Source organism: Heliangelus exortis, chromosome 3 (assembly GCF_036169615.1).
Source record: "Heliangelus exortis chromosome 3, bHelExo1.hap1, whole genome shotgun sequence".
In the NCBI taxonomy this organism is placed as follows: Eukaryota; Metazoa; Chordata; class Aves; order Apodiformes; family Trochilidae; genus Heliangelus; species Heliangelus exortis.
The window spans coordinates 14590994-14618080 of NC_092424.1; the positions used below are offsets into that span (position 1 = coordinate 14590994).

General features: G+C 40.2%; 1 protein-coding gene across 2 annotated transcripts in view; it reads left to right on the forward strand.

Annotated features, from left to right (window-relative positions):
* GLP1R (glucagon like peptide 1 receptor) overlaps positions 1–27087 on the forward strand; it is an 86309-nt gene that overhangs the window by 47511 nt on the left and 11711 nt on the right. For both annotated transcript variants that reach the window (XM_071739369.1, XM_071739370.1), the window contains 7 exons: positions 4590–4699; positions 7149–7255; positions 10623–10776; positions 12317–12476; positions 20364–20424; positions 24473–24542; positions 25262–25350. In XM_071739369.1, coding sequence (XP_071595470.1) covers positions 4590–4699; positions 7149–7255; positions 10623–10776; positions 12317–12476; positions 20364–20424; positions 24473–24542; positions 25262–25350 — 751 coding nt within the window. The remainder of the gene's footprint in view (positions 1–4589; positions 4700–7148; positions 7256–10622; positions 10777–12316; positions 12477–20363; positions 20425–24472; positions 24543–25261; positions 25351–27087) is intronic.

Genomic DNA, 27087 nt, shown 5'->3' on the forward strand with positions numbered 1-27087 from the left:
TCACCTGTTGGAAGTAGAGAAGAGGTATTAATTGAGGTCTGTAATACTTGACACACAGCAGCCAGACAAAACTGCAGTCTCTTGTTCTTTTTCTCATTCTCTCATCTCTCTACCTGAATATAATTGATTGGCTAGAACATCCTGTAATTTGTTTTTACAATGAATAATGTTCCAGTTTATCCTCGGGGACAGTTGTGTGGGTAATGTCACATTGACCTTGGCACCCTGATGTTGTGAAACGCAGACCAGGTTGGTTGTTTTAAGCAGAGAAATCTTTTAATTTGGTTTTATTTCAAATAAGAGGTGACTAATAAGGAAATGCTTGTTAACCTTCTGCACATTTGATAACATTTTCTCCATATAAAAAAGTATTTAGCTAGTTATAGTATTTGAATTGATTTACAGGCTCATCAGAGAACTGAATAGATGTTATTAACTTCAGTGCTAACTCTCGGGCTTTCCTCTCTGTCTTTTATCAGATTATAGAGACTGAGTTTTTGGGCATCAGTGCATATTTTAACATATAATTTAAATGAAGTGTGATGGACACTGCTCAAATAAAAAGGTGTCATTAAGCTGTTGTTTCAAAGGTTGTGTAAGTGTGACTGAATGTATTTACTTCACAGGTTAAATAAAATCAGTTTTCCTATGTACTGGCTGTAGATTTTATTTTGTTGTTGCTGTTTGCAGAGAATGATAGCCAGTTCTAGAATGTATTAATCAATGTGGTTTTAAACATGGACTATATGGTAACAAAAAGCATTACAAGACAGAAAAACAGCATGTAGAATTACAAGGAAACAGTGACCACTCAGACCTTCAAAAAAAGATTGTTCATTGTGCTGGTCTATTAGAACTGAGGCTGGTTGTTGTATGTTTTGTATTTGCACTGCATTAATGGTACAAGGGCCTTAGTCATCCTGCAGATTTCAGGCATGGACAAATGTGAATTGCCTCTGACTAAACCACCTGCAAGCAAAAAGCTGAAATTGCTCAGCAGTTGAAGGGTAAGCTCTCTGTTTGTGTATCTTCCTTCTGTTCTGGCATAGAGGCATCCTGCAAGCATGTCATTGTTAGTTTGCCTCCATGTGTATTAATAATGGATTTTTTCTTTAGCAACAGATTAAGGTAAAGACAGAAGAAAATGAGATTCCTGTTAAGCTCCAGGCCCATGGCAAAGAGAGAATGTGCATGAATACTATCCTTCTGTCCTTTGTAGGAGGGTGAAGATCTTTGCCATCCTAAGCCTTGACCAGCTGTGCAGTGATGGAATCATAAAGTCCATGTGAAATAATTGTTTAAAGAACATTTTTAGGTAGCTTTAATTCAAGCCACATGTTTTCCTAAGAATGGTAAGATACTTGCAGTGCTTAAATCAAAACATCTCTGATTAAAAGCCAGTGGATTCCTCTGAAATTAGTTGGAACTGTTTTCACTAAGCAATGAGAAATTAGCTTATATATGAAAAAAAAAATCTGAAGTTTCTACTTCAGGTTTTGCATCCTATTTTGGAGATGCATCTGAGCAGAGTTTTTCACATTGAGACTTTTCTCTGTCCTTCTCTTCAGTGAGGCAGGGCCAGGGAAGAGCACTGAGTTAAGGTAACATCTCTTTGAGCTGTCAGTCATTAACAGTACCAGGTGGCTGCCTGTGATGGAGCCTGTTTGCCCAGAGGATGAGTAAATGAAGGCTGTTTGCCTTCTCTAGGAAACTGCCAAACCCAGGGATGGCTGCAGGGTATCGTGGTTCAGGATGGTGTGGTGCATCCTGCAGTGGCTGTGCTATTTGAAGGCTCATAGGACTGTGGCTTTGGGCTTCCTTTTGTGAGAGGGGGTTCTGCACAGGATCATGGAGAATATGAAGATCTCAGCAAGCCTGGGCTAGGAATGCCTCACAGCTCTTGTACAGTGCTGGTGTTGTGCCCAGCTGCAGGGCAGCTGTGTGTGGTATATATCTGTCACATCCTCGACAGAAAATCTCAGCTGATGTTGTGTGGGGTCTGTGGTGTTCAGTGCATAACTGAAAATAATCTATTTTCACAATGGTGAGACTTGTCACATTCCTGAGAGTAACTGGCTGCCTGCAGCACATCAGCCCTGTGCTCTGTGTTGTGGTTTGTGCAGTCTCTCAACTCTTTCATGAGAGTGCATTTAAGTTGGTTTATTTTTTTTCATCTATTTTTATCCCATAAGAATTTTGGCTGATAAATTATTCCATAGATCATAGTTTCATCTGTTTGGCTTTTTGGTTTGATTAATTCTTTTTCTTCTTAAGGCACTTCCTGGATACAGGCAGCCCAATTAGTCTTTAATTTCCTCTGGATCCTGCACTGACCACCACTGTTTTGGCAAGCAGTGAGGCTGAGACAGCCTGACACAGCTGGCTTGTGGCTACCCAGAGGGCTATAAGAGCTGTCAGTTCAGTGTTTGTGACTCCTAAATGTGGCAGGAACTCTCCAGTGTAATAGTGTTACATTCATTTTCCTTTAAATCTAAATGAATTGCCTCATCTTTGTGTCTGCTAGCAAATCTTGTGTTTTGTTTACTGTGGACTTTTCCATTCTCCAATATAGGCCAGGCTGCAGTATACAACAGATTTTCCTTTTATTGACATCACTCCTTTTGAAATAGTAAGTAGGAAAATTTACATGTGTCACAATGGTTTGGAGAGACAATAAGTACACTGAAGTTAAGCTTTCATCCCAGTTAGACCTTGACAGTAAGAAATACTGGGGGAAAAACATCTGTTTTTCAGAGAATGTGAAATAATGGGTTAGTTTTTGTTGTTTTGTTTTTATAAAAAGTCAGTTCTCCTCTAGCAAGCTTTTCCTTTGAGCAGGAATACAGTGGAATTTTTTTTGTATCAGATTGCTTCTTGTAATAACTTAGTCTTCTAATACTTCCTGGTTACAGCTCATGCAGTGGCAGCATGAGTTTTTTACTTCCCTAATGTCTGCCTTCCATCAGGTGTGAATTCTTTGTAGCAACTTCCAGTCTGAAGGAGATGGTTGGCACACACAGTAGATGATGGGACCAGGTGACAAAATGTTCAGAGCAGTTAAGGGATGTGAAAGTATGCATTGCATATACTGACCTAGGCTGTCCTGGTTTTGTGTAAACATAATGCAAACAGATATCCTTAATAGTAAAGAAAAACCTCCACCAGGAATAATTTCATTTTTATATCATCTTGATGTTATCTCTTACTGATATATTCAGTACACCAATTACAAAAGCAAATAGACTGCTTACCAAAAGTACCATTTAGCATGCTTACTGGAATGTAAATGCCTGTATTACTTTTTGAAACATTATTCTTCACTTAGAATACCTACTATTAGTCTATGCTGAAAATTATCAAACAAATCACCAGTTGTCAACTAATATGCAAATAGCCTGGGTTTTTTTATGATTTCAAATAACTTTTAGTGTTTTCCCATTGAACAGAAATGCTGACTTCTAATGAGTTCTACTTAGCTGTAATGAGAGCTGACAGCAGGATGAGCTTGCAGCTGGCAAGGTTGGATTTTTTGTAAAAGCTATAATAGAGAGGTATTATGACACCCCTGCAGGACTCAATCCTCCTAATTTGGCCTCTCATAGCTCAAAACATTTTAAATGTCTGTTTCTGAACATTGTTTTCAGTAGAGGCTAACCCTGGCTGAGGGATTGACCCAGCACTGCTTTTTGATGGGTAGCTTAATAACATAGAACAGGTCAGTTTACTGGGTCAGAACTCTGAGCAGTAAGAAAATTGACCTGCAGAGCTGTCAATGTCTTCTGTCTCACTCATCTCTGGTGTCAGGGCACACCCAAGTTGTCTGTGTAGGGCTGTAAATTTCCTGGTACACCAGAGAAGGGGTTTCTTTTGATAAACAATGGTTGAGTGCTCCTTAACCTTTGTACTTTTATTTTGGAGCTTCAGTCTGATGTAAGTTTGATTATGAGCCATTTCATCCTACCTGCTTTTACAAGTTAAAGGTGCTAACTGCTTATTTATTGCTGGTCTGTTCTTTGGATGTGTAGACACAAGGAATAGAAGGAGTACATGAGTAGTTCAGGAGAAGATTTATGGCTTCGTTTTGTAGCAGATGTTTACATTTTTGAAGAGTTTGTGTTAGCATACCTGTTCTGAGGTTCCTCTGGGTCTGCATGATCTCAGAAAAGAATAAGCCTATTTACCCTTTGTGCACCTTCTTTTCCCCATGGATTTTCTACTGTAGCTTAAAATTTCCAAAATGTTGTCTTAATATCTAATATTTCAGTGATTTTTTTTTTTTTTTAATTTATGCATGTTGTAAAACCCACTCCAAGATGGCAGCAACAATTCCTGACTGTTGAGGCTGAAGAGTTAGCCTTGGAGACTGATCCGTCTGATTCCCCTGCAGCTGTGTCCCCCCAGGCTGCTCCCTAGCCCTGAGGACAAGCAGCAGTGTCCAGAGTGGGAGATGCTCTCCCCCCTGGCCCCTGACCCAGACAGGAGAGCTCTCCATGAGGGCGAAGAGCTGCACTGAGCCTGAGACTGCTCAGCACCCCTGCCCCAGAGCAGGCTCTCCTCCAGTGACCCCTTGCCCCTCTTGTTTCTGGCAGTGCTGCATGGGCAGGTCTATCGGTTTTGCACCCTGGAGGGAACGTGGCTGCTGAAGGACAACTCAACCTTGCCCTGGAGGAACCTCTCAGAGTGCGAGGCCTCTGACCAGGTAAGAGTTTCCATCTTTTGCTGCTGTTAGGATAAAGCAGAAGTAAGGGGAGAATATTGTCATGCCCGTGTGTTTTTGTCCGGTCTGAGTAGTCCCTCCTGCTGCGCGCCGGTGAGAGGGGAGGTGAGGCCTCTCCACAAAGGGAGGGCAGAGGGCTGAGGAGTGCAGGGTTGGGTGTTCGTGCCATTGGCAAGAGAAGTGTGAAGCAGGAGCCTCATCTGCAGCCCACCCAGACTGGAGGAGTGACCTCATGTTATTCCTCTGCCTTTTCTTCCATTGGCAGGTCATTACAATAGAGTAACCATTTGTTTTCTCTCGTTAGCAGCTATTAGGGTGATTTAAGATTAACTGCTGAAGGGTATTTGCTTTTTTACCTTTGGGCAGGGGGCAGTCTCTGCTTTTTGTTTGTTTGGGGTTTTTTTGTCTTTTCCTTAATTTGCTGTGAGAGATGGAATTAGGCTTGTCAGTGTTATTTTCTTGCCCTAGTGCTTTGTGCTCTGTGGGGAGCTGAGAGACCTGGCACTAAATGAAGGAGACCCTAGGGATTTCCAGGGGATTTTTGTCAGCCATTGGCGTCAGCGTGAGAAACGCCTGCGTTCCCACGACACGTGATACTGCCACTGCTGGGAGCCTCCCAGGGTGATGCTTTTCCTCACATAAATGTAGAGCTTTCTCTCTGCCCCAGGGAACTGGAAGTTAATACATACCCAGCCCAAAGAGTTCAAGTCTATGAAATTCCCAAGTTCTATGGGATCTGTGTCTTTGGGAATTCCAGTTGTTCAGTGCCTCATTCTTCAGAAGGAATAAGTGGCTGCAGACTAGAAGGAGATTTTTAATTCTCCAAATATGCTTGAATTTAATCTTTTCTTTTACTTTGCAGCCTTATTCCTTGTCCCTTCCATATTCTAGGGTATCCCAGCAAGGCTTACTACTCTAATACAAAGTGTGAGCCTGGTCATTTGACTTTTCCGAGTTTGCCATCATGGCATCGTGTCCTGGGATATGCAGAGAAGAGAGATACCTAATGGTAACACTTGTGAAGGCAGGTGCCAAATGACCCATGAACTGCCCTGGATTCTCAAACTGTGTACGTGGTGTCACTCACTGAAATGGGAACAGCCATATATGGTTTTCCAGCTAATGCATATAGAGCCCCCTAATAACCTGCTTTGTTATATATCTCACACATGAGAACCAGAGCTTGTTTTCATAAGTCTGCTGTGTATTGTATTACAGCTGTTGCTAAAACAAAATTCAAAGGGTTTGTGCATGGATCCTTATAACATTATTTTAAGTGAGTAATGTGGCTTTGATCTGTGTAGGTTTTTTACACTGTCAGGCCTAGATAGTTGCCTGAGCTTTGATACCAAAGATGGATTTTTCTTTTGTCTTCATAGGGCAGCTCCCATATAATTCCCTTTAAAACATTAACCTTTCAGATCCCTGAGGAATACCCTGTATGTTTGCCAGCTGTACAAAGTATATCTGAATAGCTGTACTTATTTCTGAAGGACAATAAAAGTATTCCTTTGTACAGCGAAGGGTTCTGGAGTAATTTGTAGAATTAGCAGCTTGAAGAAGGCAAGTAAAATGTCTAGAATGTCAGTGTGCATCAGGGACTGAGTAGTAAGCCTGTGTTACAGTTCAGACCTGCCTGTAGCTGTTCAAATACTTCACCTTAAAGAGAGAGCAACTTTCAAGCAAAGATCTCACTGGTCATGGGTTCTGTAGTGACTATGAAGAGAGCTGCAGCCTACGACTTCCAGGGAGGTGCAAGTATCCCCACTGCTCTGGCCTGTATTGAGTCTCCCTCCTAGACAGTGCTTTAACACACCGAGGTCATGGGCTGGTGTTGGGCTATGGTTTGTTACCAGGAGGTTGCATTGTTGAGGCATACGAGAGATGATTTGGGGGCAGAAAAGTTTAGTTGTATGAATACAAGGCATGCTTTTCCTCAGAGCCAACAAATGAGACCTAATTTGTTTCATTTCTGTATAGACATAGCCAAAGAACCCCCTTCATTACAGCATTAAGGAGAGTTCCTTTAAGTGTTCGTTCTGAAAGCATCAGCTTTGCCACTTTTATTGTAGTGTTGAGTTGTGCCTGTGCTTCCTGCCATCTGTTTGACTTGGTTGTGTGGTAATTCATGCCTCTCCAGCTTTATTATGGAATGGTGTCACTTTATCTGTTTTCTAGCGTGGCTGCAAAATTGAGTGAACACCTGGGAAATTAAGATTAAATTTTTATTTCTTTAGAGCATAAGAAAAGTGGAAGACTGATTTGATGTGTGCATTTAAACTTGCAAGTAGGAGAATGACTTGTGGTTATCATTAAGAAAAATTAGAAAGCAGCTAAGCAGCTGGGAGAAAAGAACTGGAACCCATGAGATTTTTCTTTTCCCCCTCCTTTTTTTTTTTTTTTTTCTCTCCTCTCCTTTATGTGCTCTCAGGATGCACCAGAAGAACAGCTCCTGAATTTGTCCATCATATACACCATTGGATATGCTCTCTCCTTCTCTGCCCTTGTAATAGCAACTGCCATTCTTCTTGGATTCAGGTAACTGGCAAAGCATGGTGAAAAAAAAAAAAAGCCAAAGAGTGGTGAAAAGGTGTTATGTTTCTCTATTTGATAATATCAGGCCTTGATAGAAACATTTGATTATTTTTTTCCCTTCTTTCATCACCTCATTATTTCTCTGTCACTTCTGTTGTCCTTCCTACAGTCACTTCTCAAAATACAAGTAAAATCCCTGAAATTTTGCAGTTACCTGTATGAATGTGTGGAACAGGTGCTTTTTATCTGTGGAAATGTTTTGTTGTGATACTTATTTCAATGAAATTTCCACTGGAAGAGATGGAGAGAGATTACATCCTTTCTTCATGGTATTACCCAGCAGATGAGGCACTAGCCTGGTGTGTGGGGGCATTTAGAACAGAAGTTTCATCTTGCCTTCTTGGAATTACATCATAAAGCTTGGTCTGTCCTTTTTCCCAGCCCCTCACAGACAGGGTGTAGTTCAATGCAGAAATGAATTTTTGAGATGAGTACTTTCAGAACTCTTCATGATTTTACAACATGTAAGAGAACCTAATTTTGATCCTTGAAATGTTTCCTTGGAATAAATTATTGTCACTTGGTCAGATTGGCATATTGGGTTCATCCAGGTATGCACCAGCAAATTGTATGGGGTGTATCAAAATCTCAGAAACTATTGGTAGTATATGCCAATATCACACTTGGCAGGTTGAATTTAAAACAAACAAACAAAAAAACCCAACCCAAACCAACTTCAGACTCCAACTGAAAGCTGTTTTTTCCCCCTCTGTAAATACAAAAAGCGTCTTGATTCCAGTTGGACTTTCCTGGAATTTGGGGATGCTAAGCCCAGGAGACTGATATTTAGAAATGTAAAGATGTTATTATCCTGCTCTCTTGTGGGAAGGAATTCCCCCTGCCTCCTAAAAAAAGTATGGTTTCCATCTCCCCATACTCATACTTGTGATCAGGTTGGGGAACTTGAGTTCACTGATCCTTAAAAAACTTGCTTCCCTGACTGAAGAATTATCAGTGCCAGTTAATGATCACCTGCTCTGGTGCCATCATTCTCTGCTATCAAAGCAGTCCCTCTTTTCCTCCCTCCTAAGCATTTATACCCCTTATGTATTTAAAAAGATCAGTCTTACCTTTTAGCTTCTAATTTTCAAAGCTAAAATGATGCAAGCCTCCTAATACTGAACCACACTTCTTAGCACCATATTATCCATTCACCTTTCAGTGGAGGAGCATAGGCTGGCAATCTGAAAGAAGATTTAAAATTACTGCAGAAATGCAGAGACAGGCTTGCCCTGTGAATGCCACGTGACAATTAGGATTTCTATGCATTGTTCCTGTGCAACTTTGGGACTCATCTGACAAAGCACCAGATGGTCTTGAAGTCTCCAAATGTCTCCCAGGACAAAGGCTTTCTCCTTGTTTCTCCCATCAATGACACTTTTTGGGTAATCTTAGCAGCCCAAATGTAGAAGTCACGGAGTACAACTATATAATGTTTGAAGGAAGAATGTGAATGCTTTTTGGCAGGGAGAAAAGTGCATGTTTGGTACCAAGGACTGATAGTAGAGAGGGAATTTTGGTGCTCTGACTTTTGTTGAGAGATGCTTTACCATTTTTTTTTCTCATTTAACTGTGAAGCAGGGACTGAAGTGTAAATAAATGTGTGCACCTGATTTTGAAAATAAGGTTTCAGAGATGTTAAGGGGGCTGAGAACCATTTTAAAACTATGCCATCAGTCCATTTTGTGCTATCATGTCTAAGTTGTTTGTCTGGAGCCAACTTGGTCCTGGATCTCATGAAATACATGAGACCTGTCCTTACATGGGTTGCAGTTCCTTAATTCTGACTGGATTCTGGGCCTCTCCCCAGTAACTGTACAACCTCAAAAATAGGGATCAAAATCTAATTCAGTGGCATCAAAATGCTGATGTTCTCAACTTCTGTCATAGAAAGGCATTTTTAAGTTCTTAGACTACAAAATAACCTTTTATATTTGTTTTTAATAACAATACAGTGGAGGAAAAAATATATCTCCAATTTTGCATCCCTAGAAAGACATGGAAGAAAAGTCTGTAATTTCAGTGATAGAAACTGAATTAGGCCCATAACTTTATGACTGAAACAATTTGAATAACTTGCATTGCCTGTAGCAGAAATAGTAACTATTTGCAACCTGTTTTCTTCAGTTGTCTAGTTTACATAATTTTTTCAATCAGATTAAATGTGTAGCAGTTCTGAAGGGTAGCAACAAATAAATTTTGAATTAAAGAAAAATAAATATTTATCATAGGTATGTTTTGAAATAAGCTGTAACTTAAAAGTGATGCAAAAATTCGATTTGACCCTATGAAGTTTATCTTCTTCTTCAGTGCAAAACTGAGAATCCCAGAGCATGTTTATTATTCTACTCAAATTCACAGAGCAATAAAAATAGACATTTAAAACATAAGTTTGCTGGAACAATTGCTGTATATCATATGTCACCTGAATTGTTTAGCATCAAAAAAGAAACATACTCAGTGGGACTTCTTTTGAAGCAAAGTGTGTACCCTTGCAGAGCTGGAAGGAAAATGTTTGTGGATAAGGCTGATAAACACTGGCAGCACTCTGCAGTTGGGTGCCATCTACATGACTGCACTTTCTTTTGTTATCCCTTAACATGCTCCTTTTTGACAAGTAGTAATTTTAATGTCTTTGCAACTGGCTGATGAAATTCAAGATTATTTTTTCTTGGGTTTTGTGGTTTGTGGGGTTTTTTGTTTGTTTGTGTGGTTTGGGTTTGGGTTTTTTTTTTCAATTATGAATATGGAGGTGTGAATTCTGTTCCATTTACTTCTACAGAAATTCTTTATAGTTCCTCCAGGAGGCAATCTGAATATAAATTTTTCTTGTGTTGGAAAAGTGGTAATTTACAGGTGGGTGTTTTTAAATTGTGGATTTGCCCACAGCCAGAAGCTGTACTGCACACTGGTTGCTGAGCCTTGCCAAGGTAAACCTATGCAGTGACAGTGGTCTCAGTTCAGAGAGGTTCAGCATTATGTGAAACTTGACTTCTTTTGTCCTTTCAGATATGTCTTCTGTAAATTATTTCTACACTCTTAAACTTTCAGAATTTTTTTCCCTTATGCATTGATCTCCTTTCTTGCCCCAAACACCCACATGTAGGGCTGAAGTTTTGAATGTGTTTTCCATGATAGTGGTTTCTTCTCAAAGTCAGTTTGAAGTCTCTACAGCCATTCTGAAGTTACAGGATTTCCACTGGTACCTCCTGATGTCCAACAGGGCTCACTGTCCCCTCCTTCAGTCCTGCCTGTGATGTTGCAGCTTTTATGTAGGCTGTGGATCATGACTGGTTCTTCCTTTCTACAGACATCTGCATTGCACAAGGAATTATATTCACCTGAACCTCTTCATGTCTTTTATCCTCCGGGCCATATCTGTCTTCATTAAAGACTCTGTGGTGAAGTGGATGTACAGCACAGCCACACAAGAGCACCAGTGGGAAGGACTTATTGCCTTCCAGGTAGGCACAGATGCTGTGGTTGTTCTCCAGATGCTGAAGTCATCACTGTGGTGTGTCTGCATGACAGCAGACAGTTCCATTTTGTACAACAAGGGCTGTACTAAGTGCTGTTCTTATGCCCTTGGAGTTTCCCTGAAACTTGCAGCACCATGGTTGTTGTAATTGTGCCACCCTGGGCTTGGCAGGCAAGTAGTTGATGCTGTGGCATATTTCTCTGCCCAGGGGAAGTGTGCCCTTACTGGACAGAGAAATCATGAAGGGATGTTTTTTTTTAATAAATGTACAAATGCCCTGTCTTCTTCCCACGGTGCAGGTTTGTTTCTTCTAGCAGTGACTAAGGCATTCATTTCCCTAAGCCAGCACCTTTTGTGGTAGGGCTGCCCACCCTGCATAATGACCAAATTAGCTGGTCGTTTTTGGAGATATTAATAATCTGTTAATGATGGACAAAAAGGGATGCATCTGATTAAAATGTAATTTTGAAAGCATTTAGAAAATCTTTGGAGAAACAGGCTAATTAAATAGTTCTAATCAAAGGGAGAGGATGTACAGCTTCATTGTGAATTTGATGAAAGCATACCTTTTCCCCTTCAGATCTGGAGTACAAAATGCATTCAGATCTTAAGAAACAAAAAAAAAAGGAGGTGGTTCATTATTTCTATAGTTCTTGTGATTCTAAAATATGGGCACTGCATTCACTGTTGCAGGACAGGGCTGGGGTCATAAAGGGTGTGTCTTCTGATGCATACTCTGTACCAATCCTTTTCTGACACTGCCTAAGGCTGAAGTGCTAATTACCAGACCGTGGATCTCATGTTTTTTCTCTTTTCATGTGCAATATCAATTGGCAGAAAACAGCATTGTAATACACAACCTTAATGGTTTGGAAATATTCGCCCTGGATTGTCAGTCATTCCCTCCTGCCAGAAAAACCTAGGCTTTCTGGCTTCACATGTGGTTTAATCCAGTAGTGGCTTAATCAGATTTGATGGATATATGAACTAGGTAATTCATACTTCTCTAAAGCTCTGCTGAAAACCTCTCTGTTATTTACTAGGTAAGAGAGATTTTGTACTTAAATGTGATGCACTGGGCAGTATTGCTGTTCCGTGAACAATCTTTTGCTTTGGAAAATAGTCAACATTATGGCATCCTCTATTTGTTCTTTAACAGAGACTTTTTCAGCTGTAGAACAGAGTATCTGGGGAAGTAGAATGTTGACTGCTCTTGATACAGTTGATACTTTTCACTTGTTTTTTCCTTGTGTTGTGCTTTTCAAATTACAATCTATTGCTTATTGATGGAAAATGCAGAACATATAATTTTAAAATTCTTTTCTACCAGAAGGATGTTATTGAAAGCATCTATCAGCGATAGTACCTATTACTGCCTTCTGTCCTTACAGCACTCAAATGTAATTCAGCAAGCATTGTTTTGATGAGCAAGTAAAAGAAGGAGAGAGAAATAGTCTTTTGGGTTGGTATCCTTTTTTTCTTGGTCCCTGTTGCATTTATTGGAGCTGTGCTTTCTTCCATCACAGGAATCACTCAGCTGCCGCTTGGTCTTTGTGATGATGCAGTATTGTGTGGCTGCAAACTACTACTGGTTACTGGTGGAAGGCATGTACCTGTACACACTGCTGGTACTTTCAGTCTTTTCTGAACAGAGAATTTTTCGGCTTTATCTCTGCATTGGCTGGGGTGAGTTGATCTTCCCATATCTCTGCCTGTGGCTGCGTGCACCAGCACATGGTACAATAGGAAAAAAAGCTGTGTGTCAATTGTAGTGCTGCCAGGGTCAAGTCCTGCCCTCTCCATTCCCTTTTTGTTCCTGATCCTTTATCTTGTTTGAGCTTGGAGGGTGCTGGGCCAGCACGGTTCCTGGATGTCTGCAGTGTAGAAGCTATGGGTTCATAACAGAGCAGCAATGTGGCACTACAAAAACTCCCTAAACCTGGCAGGCAAGTGGTACCCTTCCTGCAAGACATAAGCTTTCCAATAGTGACTCTAGGTGAGTGTGGACTTTCCTGGACAGCTCTGCCTCATCTCCTGAAAGTTTCTCATTATGTTCAAAGATGTATTAACTTGTGGTACAAAATAGCAATGAGACCTCATATCTGGTCAAAGATAACAGTAGATGAATGGCAGCAGAATGAGCTAGGGGGATGCAAAGGTGCTAAAGAACAAGTGGCTGTTAGCAGGGTGTTGTCAGGTTGGTTATGTGGACAGAGCAGATCAAAGTTGTGATTGTCAGGCAAACAAGGGGTCAGGGTGCAGGTGCCATGGGCATGCACGTGCTTGAGGTTGAAGATTGTGATACCTTGAAATCTCTTGGTTGATCCAGAGCCTCTGCTGTAGAAATGCTAGATCTTTCATTCTTTGGTCAAATTAGGCTGAAAATATATTACTGTCCAAGTTTAATCCTAATTTTGGAATGAGCTCTTGTGTGCTTTTATTGCATTCCATCCCTTCCTCTTCTACCCTCCCCTCCCCCTTCTTGTTGTGGAAATTGGGCAACTTTTGGAAAGCTGAAAACAAATCCAAGGAAATATTGAAAGTGCTTTCAGAGACATTGGTTTGAACCAATTTGAATATAAATTTTCTTGACTGCCCTTCTCTTTATATGGATTTGCCAACTGTGAATATTACAGCAAATTAGCTCACTAGTAAAATACATATAAATGGCACTTGTGAATTACCCAGTTCTACTGAGCAGTGATATATAATGAGCAAACACTTTCTGGCACATTGATGGGAATAAATAAATGCAAGTAATAGCATTTTTCTGCTGGAGAGTTTTAGTAAAAAATTCTATCTCTTTAATTTTTGTTTTGTGTAAGACACACAGCAAAAGCAACAGCATCCTTATAAAGATAGAGGAGCTATCCTGAAACATTGAGGTCATAAGAGGAAATGGAGAACTTATGAGGGCCTTCAAGGACCTGACAGGGGCCTACAGGAAAGCTGTGGAAGGACCTTTTACAAGAACATTTAGTGATAGGATGAGGGGCAGTGTTTAAACTGGAAGAAGGTATATTTAAATTGGATATTAATAAAATTCTTTACTGTGATGGTGGTGAGACACTGGAACAGGTTGCCCAGAGAAGCTGTGGATACCCAGTCCCTGGAAGTGTTCAGGGCTGGGTTGGATTGGTCTTTGAGCAACCTGGTCTAGTGGAAGGTGTCCCTGTCTGTGGCAGGGGCTTGGCACTAGAGCTGGATCTTTAAGGTCCCTTCCAATCCAAACATTCTTTGATTCTATGAAATGAGAGAGAAATCAGAGCAAAATTATGTCTAGTTAAAGTCAGAGGGAAATGTGTTGTTTTACATGTATGGGATAGGATGGTTTTGATCTGAATCACTTCTTGTTAGTTTGCTTTGGCAAAAGCAGAAGACAAACAGAAGACACTATTTTTTGTTCTTCCTTTATAATAGCAGTTATGCTACTGTAATCTGCATTTCTGGATGAGTTTGTATAAATGAGTACTAATGCCAGAACTTGGCAATGGATATGAGGCTTTCACCCAAGCTTCCTAGAAAAGCTCTGCCTGTGCCATTCAATCCTCATCTGTACAGCTTCTGGCTATTCCATCTATGGCTTCATGTACAAACCTTGCCAATGATTCCCTATCTTCAATGCAAAGCTTCTTTTTCAGTGCTCCCAGATTATTTCTATAAGGTAGCAATTTGGTCTCTAACAAGAGCAAAGAGATGAAGATATTTTTTCCCCCCCCTCTTTCCTACTTCTTTACTGATGACTTGGTTTTTTTGGGTGCTTAGGTCCCTCACCAGGTGCCTTTCTGTTGTATGCAATGCTCAGAAGTTTTGGTGGGTTTTTTTTTGAGCAGCATGCTAACCTCAGCATAGTGCCAAGATTTTAGAGAACCAGTAGGTTCCTGTTTGAACTGAGAGAATCCTGGTCTTCGAAGCAGTTTATCAACTGTAAAAGCATGCTGGATTAAAAAAAAAATAAATATATATTTGATTGTCAGAGCTGATTTAACATCCTGACCCTTTGTTCTTTTAAGGAATTGTCCTCTTATAGGATAATTCTTGAACTTATTTGTCACTGAGTATAGGACTATTAATTTTTTAAATTTTGTGTATATATTGTTCACAAGCTTAGTGGGTGTTAGTAATTTCATGTTTTTCTAGTTACAACTAAACTTAGTGATCACTTACAGGCCATATGGTGGTGTTTTTGCTGTCTGAATAGTTTTTGCAATCTGCTGTGTTTTCTCCTCAAGGGTTTTGTTTACCTGTGTTTGCACATGCTCTTGGTCCTGATGTTTGTCCTGTTGTACATCTTTCAAGGACCAGCAGGTCTCAGAACAAACAAGAAAGTAGAGCAAATTATTTCCTCAGGAAGTCCCAGGCAAAACTGTAATGTATGGGCCACTTTCACATAGGTAGGAATATCCCAACACCTATTTCTCTCCAAGCTTTTAAACTGCTATGCTGAATAGTGCTGTGTTTTGTTTCAACAGATGAAAATGTCCATGTAATTGTTTAATGAAGTACTTCTCTCATTTTATGTCTAACACAATAATTTTATCTCAATTTGAAACTTGAAAAGTGTCAACCTGCTTTTCAAATAGAAACAGGTATAAAAAAAACATAATTAGTCTGTCTTCCTCAGAACAGTAAGCCAACAGTGAGGTGTATAAAGAAAAAGTAGTAAATATTTCACAAATATATTTTTCACTATATGTTAATTTCAGGTCAGTTCTTAATATTATTAGACAGTATTGCACTTATTATTGGTTTAAATGAGCAGTAATTCTTTGAACAGGGGAAAAATCTGCTTGTTTCATGTTACTGTGGTTTGCAAAAGCTGGGGAAGTTATAAATCCTAATAGGCCTAAGGAAACTAATGTTGGCTTACATGCTGGGAGTCATTAATATTAACATCATGTGTATTGATAGGGTTCTATAAACCTTCCTGATTACTTTTGAAGTAATTGTATTCCTGGACTGGCCACTTTCTTGCTGAGATTTCTTGCCACTTTGACATGGCAGTGTTAAATTTGACTTCGTTTAATGTGGAAAATACATTGTCATCTTTTTCTTGGTAAAAGCAGACTTTCATACATTTGTGTCAGCCCCAAGTTCCTCATATCTTACTGCAAAAACCAATGGTTTATGCCATTTTTAAAACTGATGGGGCATGCTGCAAAACAGCAGCAACACTAACAGCATCAACAAACAAAATTCTTGCTAGGCTAATGATTGAGCAGGTAGATGAGTTTTTACCTTCAGTCTGGAGGTCAGCACAACAGCAGCTAAACAGGATGTTGATTCAGGTGGTCATTGTTACTTGCAGAATAAAAAAAGCTGTTGCTGGTGTTTGGATGCCAACTCAGTGTTCATTGTCTGTAAACCCAAGTGAAATGCTACCAAGCTTGACATAGACTTCAAGTAGCTTTTTCAGTGCTGTGCAAAGCAGCCTGTAGAGAGGAGCAGTTTATTTTGAATCACTGCTCAAGGCATCCTTGAGCAGCTTTTGGTGAAAGAAGGACTTGTTGACAATCAGAAGTAGGGAAGTGGGAGGTGGGAAACAACAGCAACATTCTTCAGTGACTGTGTACAACATCCAGGTAGGAAGAATGACAGAAAAGAGAATTTTCAGCACTAAAGGCTAAGAAGAAAATGTTAATAAAAATCTAAATGTTCTCTGAGCTTCCATGACAATTTTACACCCAGCTGTGTTTGCAGCAGGGAAATTGCCATAAAAATAATTCCTCCAACCCTTGGCAATCCAAACTTATTGTAAGGGAGAATACTTTGAGGGAATGAAGCTATTAAAGGCAGGAACCCTAGCTAGAGTATCAAAAATCCCCATCCTGAATGCCAGGAAGATCTGACTGGAACACAGGCAGTAAGAAACCTTCCTTTCAAAGCCCAGTATGAACTTGGTGTAGCAACAAGATTTATTTAATGCACTAACCATTTCTTGTCTGGTTTCAAAAGAAAACTGTTTCAGTCAAGGATGTGAAAAGTGGTGTTGTATTCAGCCTGATCCTGGTAGGAAACACACCTTTTAGCAGTTTTTCTGAATTCTCTTCACTCTTTGTCTTCTGGATTCAACTCTGATTTCAATCTTTTCCTTTTGTAGAAAGAAAACCACTGTCTTCTCACATCTTCATTGCTTGTTTCCTACATCTAGTTTTATTAATTTATCACTTTTTTGAGTTCCTCAGCACATTTTGCACTCATATGTCAATCATTATATCAAGTCAGACTGTCCTGGATGGTTTCTGAGACAAGCAGGTGTATTTAGGTTTCTCCTTCAGTTTTGTGTCTGATTGTCCCAAACGAAGGTTGAACTTCTCACCACGTGGAACCCAGTGATGTCAGGTTTCACCTGAAATACAAGCTCATACACAAACTCATCAATCCAAGAGTGCTGCATTCAGAAAACATCATTCTCTAAGATTCTCAGCAGGATGAGAGTGCTCTGGTCCTACAGAGACCAGTTTACTTTAGGAAGAGTTTCTAATCAGCCTGTGAGGATGAGGGGAAACTCTCTTGCTCCTCGTACATCTTTCTCCCCTGAAATGGCCTTTATGTACTATACAAAGTTAGAAAACAGAAAACACCATTGTCTGTAAGAAAGAAAACTTTTTTGCACCCGAGGTAAGGGACAGAAGGGAAGGCGATATGGAATAGCACCACCTGGTGACACCTTTCATGGTAACTCCTTTCTGGACTCCAGAACAACTGTGGTATTTTCTGTTACCAAAATGTATCAGACCAATTCAATGGAGAGACTGATTTCTCTGCTGTTACCAGGACATGGTAGGTTCCATGAACAGCAACACCAATTACTCCTCTCTGCTCACTAGGGACAGTGGAGCATTGTGAAAATGTCAGCCAAACAGTGGTTCCTGTGCACAATGTCTCACAACTTTCTTCTCCTAACTACCCCCTCCTATTATCATTCTGGATAATGCCTGACTGCCTGATTTTCCACCTTTTTATTGTTATGCAGACACCTGGTCAGGTGTAGAATATGTAAGTTAGAGCATAAATATGTAGGTTGTGCTGCTTATTCATGCAGTGGGTTGTTAATATGTTGATTTAGGAGTTCTTTCTCATCATCTATGACACATATTATTATTGCAGCCTATAATTCAGATACCCTGTCCCCTGTCATTTGAACTTTAGCTGATCTGTCAGTATTCTTATTTCCTAGTACACTTCACAGATTCTATGATCACCATATAGTATTCAAAGATTTCTGGTCAGTTATGAGCCTGCAGGAGCTAAAGTGGCAGAAGCTATTCTGAGTAGGCTGTTGCTGGCTTCAACATCTTCAAAAGCAATGCAGTACAGACAAAGGTAGATGCTGCTATTTTCAGAATTCAGAGACCTTTTTGTGGTCAGTTAATGTGGGAAAAGAGCAATCTTGGAGCTTTCTGTATGACAAAAAGCAAAACCAGGAGGAGTTCAGCTTTAATCCTAAAGAAGCTCATCCTATAAGTGGGTACAATTTTTTCTTGGACCCACTTTTCTTGTTTTTCTTTAGTCTTTGAGTAGCAACAGTAAGAGAAAGAAGCATAGAACTGAAACACACATGAGAAAAGCTGCTGTTAGCAGCCCAGGGCTGTAATACAGTGCTGATTCTCTGGTAATGGATGATAGTCACCTGTACAGTTCATTCAGGGAGCTGTATACATTTCACTTCCACTGCCTGCTCCAGCCAGACAAATCTGTCTTGACTGAGTATATTTGCATTTGTCCCAGTTAATACAGGTTAATTAGGTATTGAGAATTTGCACTGATGCTCAAAGCTTATGTGTATATATTGCACTGTTAAGCCTTGCTGTCACAGATGAAAATCTGTACTGCTAGCATGGAAAACAATGTCGCTGTTGGTGTTGCAACACCAAGGCACCAGGGGCATACATCACAAGTGGGAATGGGAGAGTGTATCCATGTCACCTTGTACCTGCTTGCCTGTTCATTTGCATATTTTCATAGCAGGATGCTGATGCTGTTCTGTAATACCAGCTTCTCTCTAGTTAGGTTCTTTTGAAATGCAATAGTAATAACAGACTCTCAATTCAACTGTCAAGTAATGAAATTAAATATGGAGAGATATCTGATGTATCCAGAAGATGGAGATATCCACAAATCATTATCTTTGTCATATCAGTTTCCTCCATAGACATGCAGCCTTTGTACTCTTAGTGTTGGTGTCTTACCCTGGAGGTTTCATATTAAGATGTCTTAATTCTCAGCAAAGTCAAGAAAGGAATAATTCAAACTATAATTAGTTTATGTTAATCAAAGGCTCATTTGTGTTTGGAAGTGACAATGACCCTGCTCTTTATCTCTTCTGCCACTATCAAAGCAGCACAGATTTCTCAGGGACTTCACTCTCAAAATGCTACGTGCACTCAGTATCAGGTACATCCATGGAATGTGTTTAACTACTTGCTCCAATAATCTCTGCTGAATTAATTATCTTGGCTATTATTCTAGTTATTGGTTTGAGGGTTTTCTTGCTGTTCTTTATTCCCCCTCTTTATTGCTTAAAGAGAAACCAGTATATTGCTCTTTCATGTCGTACTATTTAGCTGCTATGATTGTAGAGAAAGAATACAGTGCAACAAATGAGAAGGGTTTTACTAATAATACCCACTACAGCTTCTGCTTGTAGATTTTCAGACTGCAAAATATCACCAATTTTCTTGTGGCTTTAGCTGTCAGGAGCTGTGTATTTGCTCTGTGCAGTGCTTACTGCTGCACACTGATGTTTTTATGGTCCTTTACTACATTGATTCTTAAGAATGCAATAACAAAGGACCCTCAATGTTGCCCTTCCCATGCAATGTAAGTACAGCACTGAACCCTCTCCAAGGAAGTAAGCAGAAGCATTTTTAAGAGTTTTGATCAATCCTTAGCAAAAATTCCTCATCCTGCTCATTGAGGCTAAGCCTGCTCTAGGACCAAGCACAGGACCAAGACTTTTCTCAAGACCTGATGCATCTGCAGTATTTGCTACACCTACTCAAGTCTGTGCCAGTACTGCAGCCCAGAGCTGGAACTTCTCTGCAGCAGAAACCTGAGCACTCTTGCTCTGTGTTGTGTGCCTGCACTGCCCTTTGCCATGGGGGGGGTACATGGGGCTGAGTGTGCTCCAGCCCTGGTGACTGTCTCCTGAGCACAGCTGACCTACAGGCAGAAATGTGGATGGAAAGGTTCAGGTCAGAGCACACTGTGCTTCTCTGTAGTGTGAATACAGAGGCTAGCAGAGCTTCCAGAAGTTTTGTTCCCTTGGATCCTCTGTGAAACTTTCTATGGAAAAGCTGGTATAGGTTGAGTGTAGGGGTGATGGTCTGTTGCTGATTATTTTTCATGCCTGTTAGGAGCTTCATGAGGGCCTGGGAAAATGTGTTTACATATATTAGTTTCTTGCAGGTTAGATTCCTCCTCCCAACATTGACAGCCATCAATGCTGTGCTGGAGCTGCAACCCTGCCACCCATTAATTATGTTGCTCATCATTATATGGGGGGTTTGTCCTCTCTGCTTTTCCTCTCTTTCTTAATGTCAGTGTCAACCTTTTCTCCTCTCTTTTCAGGTGTGCCAATGCTGTTTGTTATCCTCTGGGGAACTGTCAAGTATCTTTATGAAGATGAAGGGTGGGTCTAGTTCTGATTTTTTTAGCTATCTCATTTGCTCTGTATGTGCACTTGTAGGTCTTTGTTTGCTTTCTGTTCAGTGTGGTTTGTTTTGGCAATGTGCTGAAACCTCACATAATTGCTTCTGTTTTGTCTGCAGGTCTTGCATAACAGTTCAGAAAAGAGCATAGGTTTCTTTCTGATCAGATTTTTCTGCATGTCTGAATGAATCTATCCTTTTGCAGGTCAAGGAAAGGTGTGTTTTGTTTTTCTGTGTATCAAGAGTAGAAGTCATCATACACAACCAAGACCACTGCTCACACAGTGCCTTTGGCAGCAGCCCTTACAGTTATACTTTGGAGAAAGGCAAAAACCTCCCACAGGATTCTGCCCACAATTTGTAGTGGTTAGCTTATGCCCAGCAGCAGAGATGTGATTGCCTGTTCTTGTTTAACCCTCTCTTACTTAGATCTTAAAATAAAGGCACATTCTCTGTCTGCTTACATCAGCCTTGCTGCAGTCAACTGTATCACACAAGTCAGGGGCAAAATGCAAAGTACTTTTCATCCACTTTTACCATGGTGGCCTTTATGTATGCTTTGTGTACCATTATAATTGGTTAGTTTTTGGTTTGGTTTGGTTTTTTGGTTTTTTTTAAAGAGGGAGAGGAAAGTGGTTGTTTCTTATATGACAGTGACTGAAAATATTTGGGTAGTTTTGTGATGAAATTAATAATTTTATTACCTTTTTCTTCTAAATGTAGCATTTATTGGGTCATCCACTTACTTAGTATCCAGACAATCCAACCAGCACTTTTGCCGAAAGTTGGTTTTGAATTTTTTTTTTTTTCCTTCTGTTCTCACCCTCCACCCCTAGATCACCCCTAGAGATGCTGTAGTGTGAAAATTCAGCATAGTCAGAGTGACCCCAGACTTTTCTGGTGTTCATGAGTATTAAGAACACAGCTTTATTCTGTGTGTCTGTCATTATACTTATGTCATAGCCTGCCTTTTCTGGCTTAAGCAATGCTAGGATTTTTTGACTTTCCTTTTCAAGGCTGACTTTATAGTATTTTGTGGCAAGATTGTAGCCATGCTGATGTATTGCAAGATTTGTCGAAATTGTCAGTAAATAAGAAGAAGATGCAGCCTGTGAACAGTCGACGTTCCATGGGTGTTTCATCCCACTGATGTAGAAAATGTATTCAAAGTCCTCATGATGAGCCTCCTACATTATATGGTACTCAGAGCTGATTTATGTTTTCTATTATGGAAAACTGTCATTCTCTGCCTTCAGCAAACCTTAAAAGGGACAATTTTGCACCTTATTGAATTTTCTAAATCTTGGATAAATATTTGTAAAATACAGTGATAAATAACCACGTGCAGCAGCTTCTCTGAGAGGCGAAATTTCTGTGCCTTGGGCGGGCGATTGCTGGAGCAGCCAGGGGTAAATTTCATGCTGTTTGCCATAGTGCTGTCACCACGGGTGTGCAGCAGGCTGTAAATTTAATTTGTAACTTAACTACTTCCCTGGCTATGAGGAATAACTGGAAGTAAATGTGGTCAGGGCTGGGAATTTGAGACAGTCCTGTGGACATAGCCATTTGCATGAAGGTCTGAAGCCTGCAAAGCTTACTTGCAGACTGGCTTCTTTCCTTACATGTACAGATATAAAATCCTTCAGAAAGCAGTTGCTGTTTTAAAAAGTGAGCTACTGACAAATTTTTTGTTGAGAATGCAAACATAATTAAAGGCAAGCTATGATTCTTAATTATTAGACTGTGCCTACAGAGCTAATACTTACACATCTTTGTTTCTATCTGCAATTAATTATGGGAGCAAGAGGGCCAGCCTACAATAATTTTAAGAAATTGAGCTATTCAGCTCAAGGTAAAAGATAGGTGTTTTCATTTTAGAAAAAGGAAACCAAACTGGTAAGCGAAGGCAGAAACTTCCCAGTAGCATTTGTTGCCAAGCATCTTCTGAGTGGTGCTGAGTAAACTGCAGGATTGGACCTAAACACAGTAGATGTTGGTGTATTTATCAGTGTGACAATCCCAGAGAGCACAGATGGACAACAAATCATGTATCAGTCTATCACTGTTATTTGTTTGACACTTTAATAGCTGTGACAGTTTAATTGGGCTGTAATAGCATTTTCATTGCACATATTTGTATAAATTTAAAAGTAGCTAAAACTTCTCTGTGCCACAGGAAGCAAATTAATACAGCCAGAATTGTAGCAGAGTTTAAGAATCTCTGTCTCCCCCATTATCAGAAAATTTTAAAATTACTTCTGCTTCCACTACTGCTAGTCTGAAAATTAGAACTCCACTTCCATCCATTCCTAATATCCCACTGGTATTGAGGATATTCAAATAAAACTAATTTAAAGGCTTCACAAAGCTGGCTCCATGTCACATACACCGGTAAAGAACTTCTGGTACTCAAACTGCAGCTCAGGTACCCTCACAATGCATAGAGCTTTTTTTCAGAAATACAGTTGAGTTGTAGGTTATGGAACTGCTGCTTGTTAAAGGCATTAAACTGAATCTAAAAGGAAAAATTAAATCCTGAGCTCTTGCTGGACTTACAGTATCTGCAGGGTGATAGGGATTTGCTCCTGCCAAACTGCTTCATTTTCCTCTCTAGTGTGTGGGTGCATGTGGGTGTGTTGGATGGATCCCTACCACATGCTGCACCCTGTGCTCGTTTCTCCTTAATTGACTGCAGCATTACAAGGATGGAGAGAGCTTCCTCTCCACCAACATCACCCAAGCTGAAGTTCCATAGGCCTATTAAGAAACCTTAAAGAAAATTGAGCGTATATGTTTTGGCAGATGAGATTTGGAGATGAAGAGAAACTTGTTTTGTGAAGGAATCTTTATTTTCTGTACTGCTGCTTCATAGTTTGTTCTGCACCCTTTGTAGATCAGCAGTCTGCTGGCTTTACTGATTACTGTTGCTTTTAGCTAATTCTGAGCACTATGGTAGGAAGGTAGCAGTTGTTTCATAGAAATATTAAGAATGCTGACACTGCAGCAACAAGTGAAATGACATTGGAACACTGTACCAATACCCCAAGCATTGTGGGCACATGATACAGTCAGAAGTGGCTGGCTGTGGCCAGGGTGGGACCTAAAAGGCTGCATTTATTTAACAGTCAGTATAAATTTCACTTCAAAACAGTGATCCTAAACTGTGGCTTTGAGGCATCACTTTTCTTGTGATTGTTCTCCAATATTGCTCAAGGACACAGGAATTAAGAAAGCTAAGAGGAAACTTATGGGGAGGATAAAGTATTATACTGCCTGCAGCATGTTAATTATTAGGCAGAGGAGTCAGCTGGCCAACAGAAGTTGGGAACTTGATTTTACTCACTTATAACTTCTAAAACTCCCTTTGGACCTGAAACCTTCACATATACACTGAAGAAAGCAGAGTTTCCTGTCTTAATTGCTTTCTTCTGGTTGGAACTAGGGGGTCCTTTTTGAAAATAAGGACAAATAAAGTAGATGAATGATCTAAATATTTATATGAGAAAAGTAGCGGTAGGTAATGGGTAGTTTGCTGTTTCTAACTAACAAATGGTTAAATAACAAGATGACCTGACATTGAAGACTGAAGAGTTAAAAAATACATTATAAAATATGTTTTTAAAAATAATGCAGAAAGAGGAGGATAACGACCAGTCAGAATTCTGACGCAGATTCTCCTCTTTTCTTTTCAGCCACGTGATAAATTTGACCTTGGTTTTAATGGAGTAAGTCTTCACAATTGACTGATGATAATTCAAAGCAAATTGTGGAGGAGAGCTAGCCATTAGTGGGCAAAAAAGGCCAACAAGTAGTATCCAGTTGGATCATGAGAGCTGCAATAGTACAAAGCATTCAGTGTTTCTAAGAAGCAACTGCATCTGTTTCCATGTGAGCATGATGTGCTTTCCTGGTATCGAGTCCTCAGTGGTGTTTGTCACCTGCTTTGTGACAGATTGAAAAGCAGGAGATTTTAGCAACATACTGAAACTTTTTTCTTCTTGTCTATTTCTTTTTGCCATCTCTTCCTAGTTGCTGGACCAGAAATTATAACATGAATTACTGGCTGATCATCAGACTGCCTATTCTCATCGCCATTGGGGTGAGTAAGGGGTATGTGCAGCGAGGTGGAAGATTTCCATGAGAACAGAACATGATACAGTACAAAGAGCAAATGTGCATATGGCTTTTGTGCATTTCTAAAGGCTAATAACCTCGGAGGGTATTGACATTTTCATTCAGAATGTGATTTTATGAAACCAAATTAGTTTCTGTTACTGGAACTCCCGACTGGCATTATCTTTGTTTAATTTGGCCACACGCTGTGAAGTTGTAGTTGAAGCACAGGGTAAGAAAACAGCATGTTGCAGCAATCTGGTTAACTCCCCTGTGTGCAGAAAGCTGTGGCATGTACTACAGGGAGGTAGAAGATAACATTCCAGGTACTGGACTACAGAAGAGCAACAAATTATGTGGTGTCATGGAGAAATGCCACATTCTGCAGCCACAATACTGTCAGTCTCAGACCTCCAGATGTGGCAAATGGAACAGCCCGTACCTTTACCATTTCTCACTCCTCAGAGACTGAAGCTAAGCTCATCTGCTTTGTTCAGTGAGCTGCCTGTGTTTTAAAAGGGCCCTTGTGCATTCACAGAACATGTATTTAGAGCACAATTCCTTAGCAAGGAGTTGAGTTCCATGGCAAATTCTGCAGCTGCAGAGCAGCAGGATGCACAGGGACCTACATATGCTTGCACAAGCCAGTGTGTTATGTGTGTGTGTTTCTTGATGATGATATAAATACTACTTTTTTTTCTCCAGGTAAATTTCCTGATCTTTATCAGAGTTATATGCATCATCATCTCCAAGCTACAAGCTAACTTGATGTGCAAAACTGACATAAAATGCAGGTATGTCATATGATGGTCTCAATTTTTGTGCCCACCAAAATGGAAGTATACAAGGAGATGCATGAAAAGGGTGGATTGACAAAGATAATTAAAGATCACAGTCCTGAGTAATGCCCAGGTGTGATGTCACACACTGGGATGACTACTTGGACAGTCAGTCCTCAGAAAAGCCTCCTGTTAAAACCAGGACAGGTGTTACACCTGTGTTACAGATAAAAAAAAGGCTTGATCTCCCAGTTCATCTCTTCAAAGTCTTCCATAATACTGGGTGAATATTTATGAAGCAGATAACTTGCACCGTATGCAAGTACTAGATGTTAAGGTCCTTGAATGTGTCCAGAGGAAGGAAACAAAGCTGGTGGAAGAGATGAAAGGCATAGTCTGTGAGGAGTGGCTGAGGACTTTGGCCTGATCTGGTTTGGAGAAAAGGAGGCTGAAGGGTGACCTCATTGGTCTCTCTGCAGCTTCCTGAGGAGGGGAAGCAGAGAAGGAAGTGCTGAGCTCTTCTCCCTGGTATCCAGTGATAGGAAAGGTTCAAAGCCACAGCAGGGAAGGTTTAGACAGGGCATTAGGAAGAGTTTCTTTACCAAGAGGGTGGGCAGATGCTGCAACAGGCTTCCTAGGGGGATGCTCAATGCCCCAGTAACATGCCCTTAATAACATGCTTTGAGTTTGGGTCAGTCAGTTGAACTAGATGATAATTGTTGTCCCTTCCAACTGTAATAGGATAACCTGTCCAGATTTGGAAAAAATAATGAGTAATAGAAATAAAAGCTCTAAGTTTAGTGAAGAGCAAGACAGGTCATTTTGAGTGTTGATCTTTTTTCTTCTTGCCAGTTGTTACTGGAATGAACTTTAAGTGTTGAATACATAATCTCAAAAGAGATGTCAGGCTTGTCCCAAGAATGTTCAACCTGTGTTCTGCAGGCTTCACCCTGTCTGTGTTTGTGTTCTTCTTGTTATTATTTAATCACCTTGCTAAGATTCATGGGCATGTCCTTAATTTCTGCATCTTGAAGAGTGCTTTTATACCGAAGTCTGAAAAATAATGTAGAAATAACAAGATAGCTATTGGATTAACTGGAGTGGAACTACATGCTGTGGTAGCTGGACTGCTAGTGGCAGTTGACTTCACCAGTTTGAAGTTGGGTGTTTCAGTGCTGCAGCCTTCTACACTAGACACATATGGATTTTGGTGCATTCTCATCTGAGTATAAAGTTGCCTAGGATATCACCTTCCTTCTTTATCTCACATGAAATTTTGGAAATCCTAATGTGTGTTTAGAGCTCAAAGCACTGAAAAGGAATCTTTTTAATGAGCTTTAGGCTTTGCTTTCATGTCTACTGTGGTTGGTTGGTTGGTTGTTTTTAATATATGTGGTCTCTATTTGCCAGGATAAACTTTGTGGTGGTGGAAGGGGGGAAATTTCCAATTCTGATGGCTTGTAACCATTTAAAAGTCTGACTGTAAATTAACTTTGTGAATGGAGAAAGCCTTTGCCCTCATGATTTCTGAAAGCAGCAAGGAAGGTTTGATGCAGGTGAAGCATTTCTCAGAGGTGCATGTTAATGGATATCTTCATGTTGCATGTTCAAATATCCACTGTGTAAACTGGCTATATCAGAAGAGGATTTACCCAGCAACAGGACCTTCTTCACTGATTAAGATTAGTCTTGGTGTTTTGTCCAAGGCTGTGGCTATAGCCAGAAGCTTTTGCAGTCTTTACCCAAAAGTGT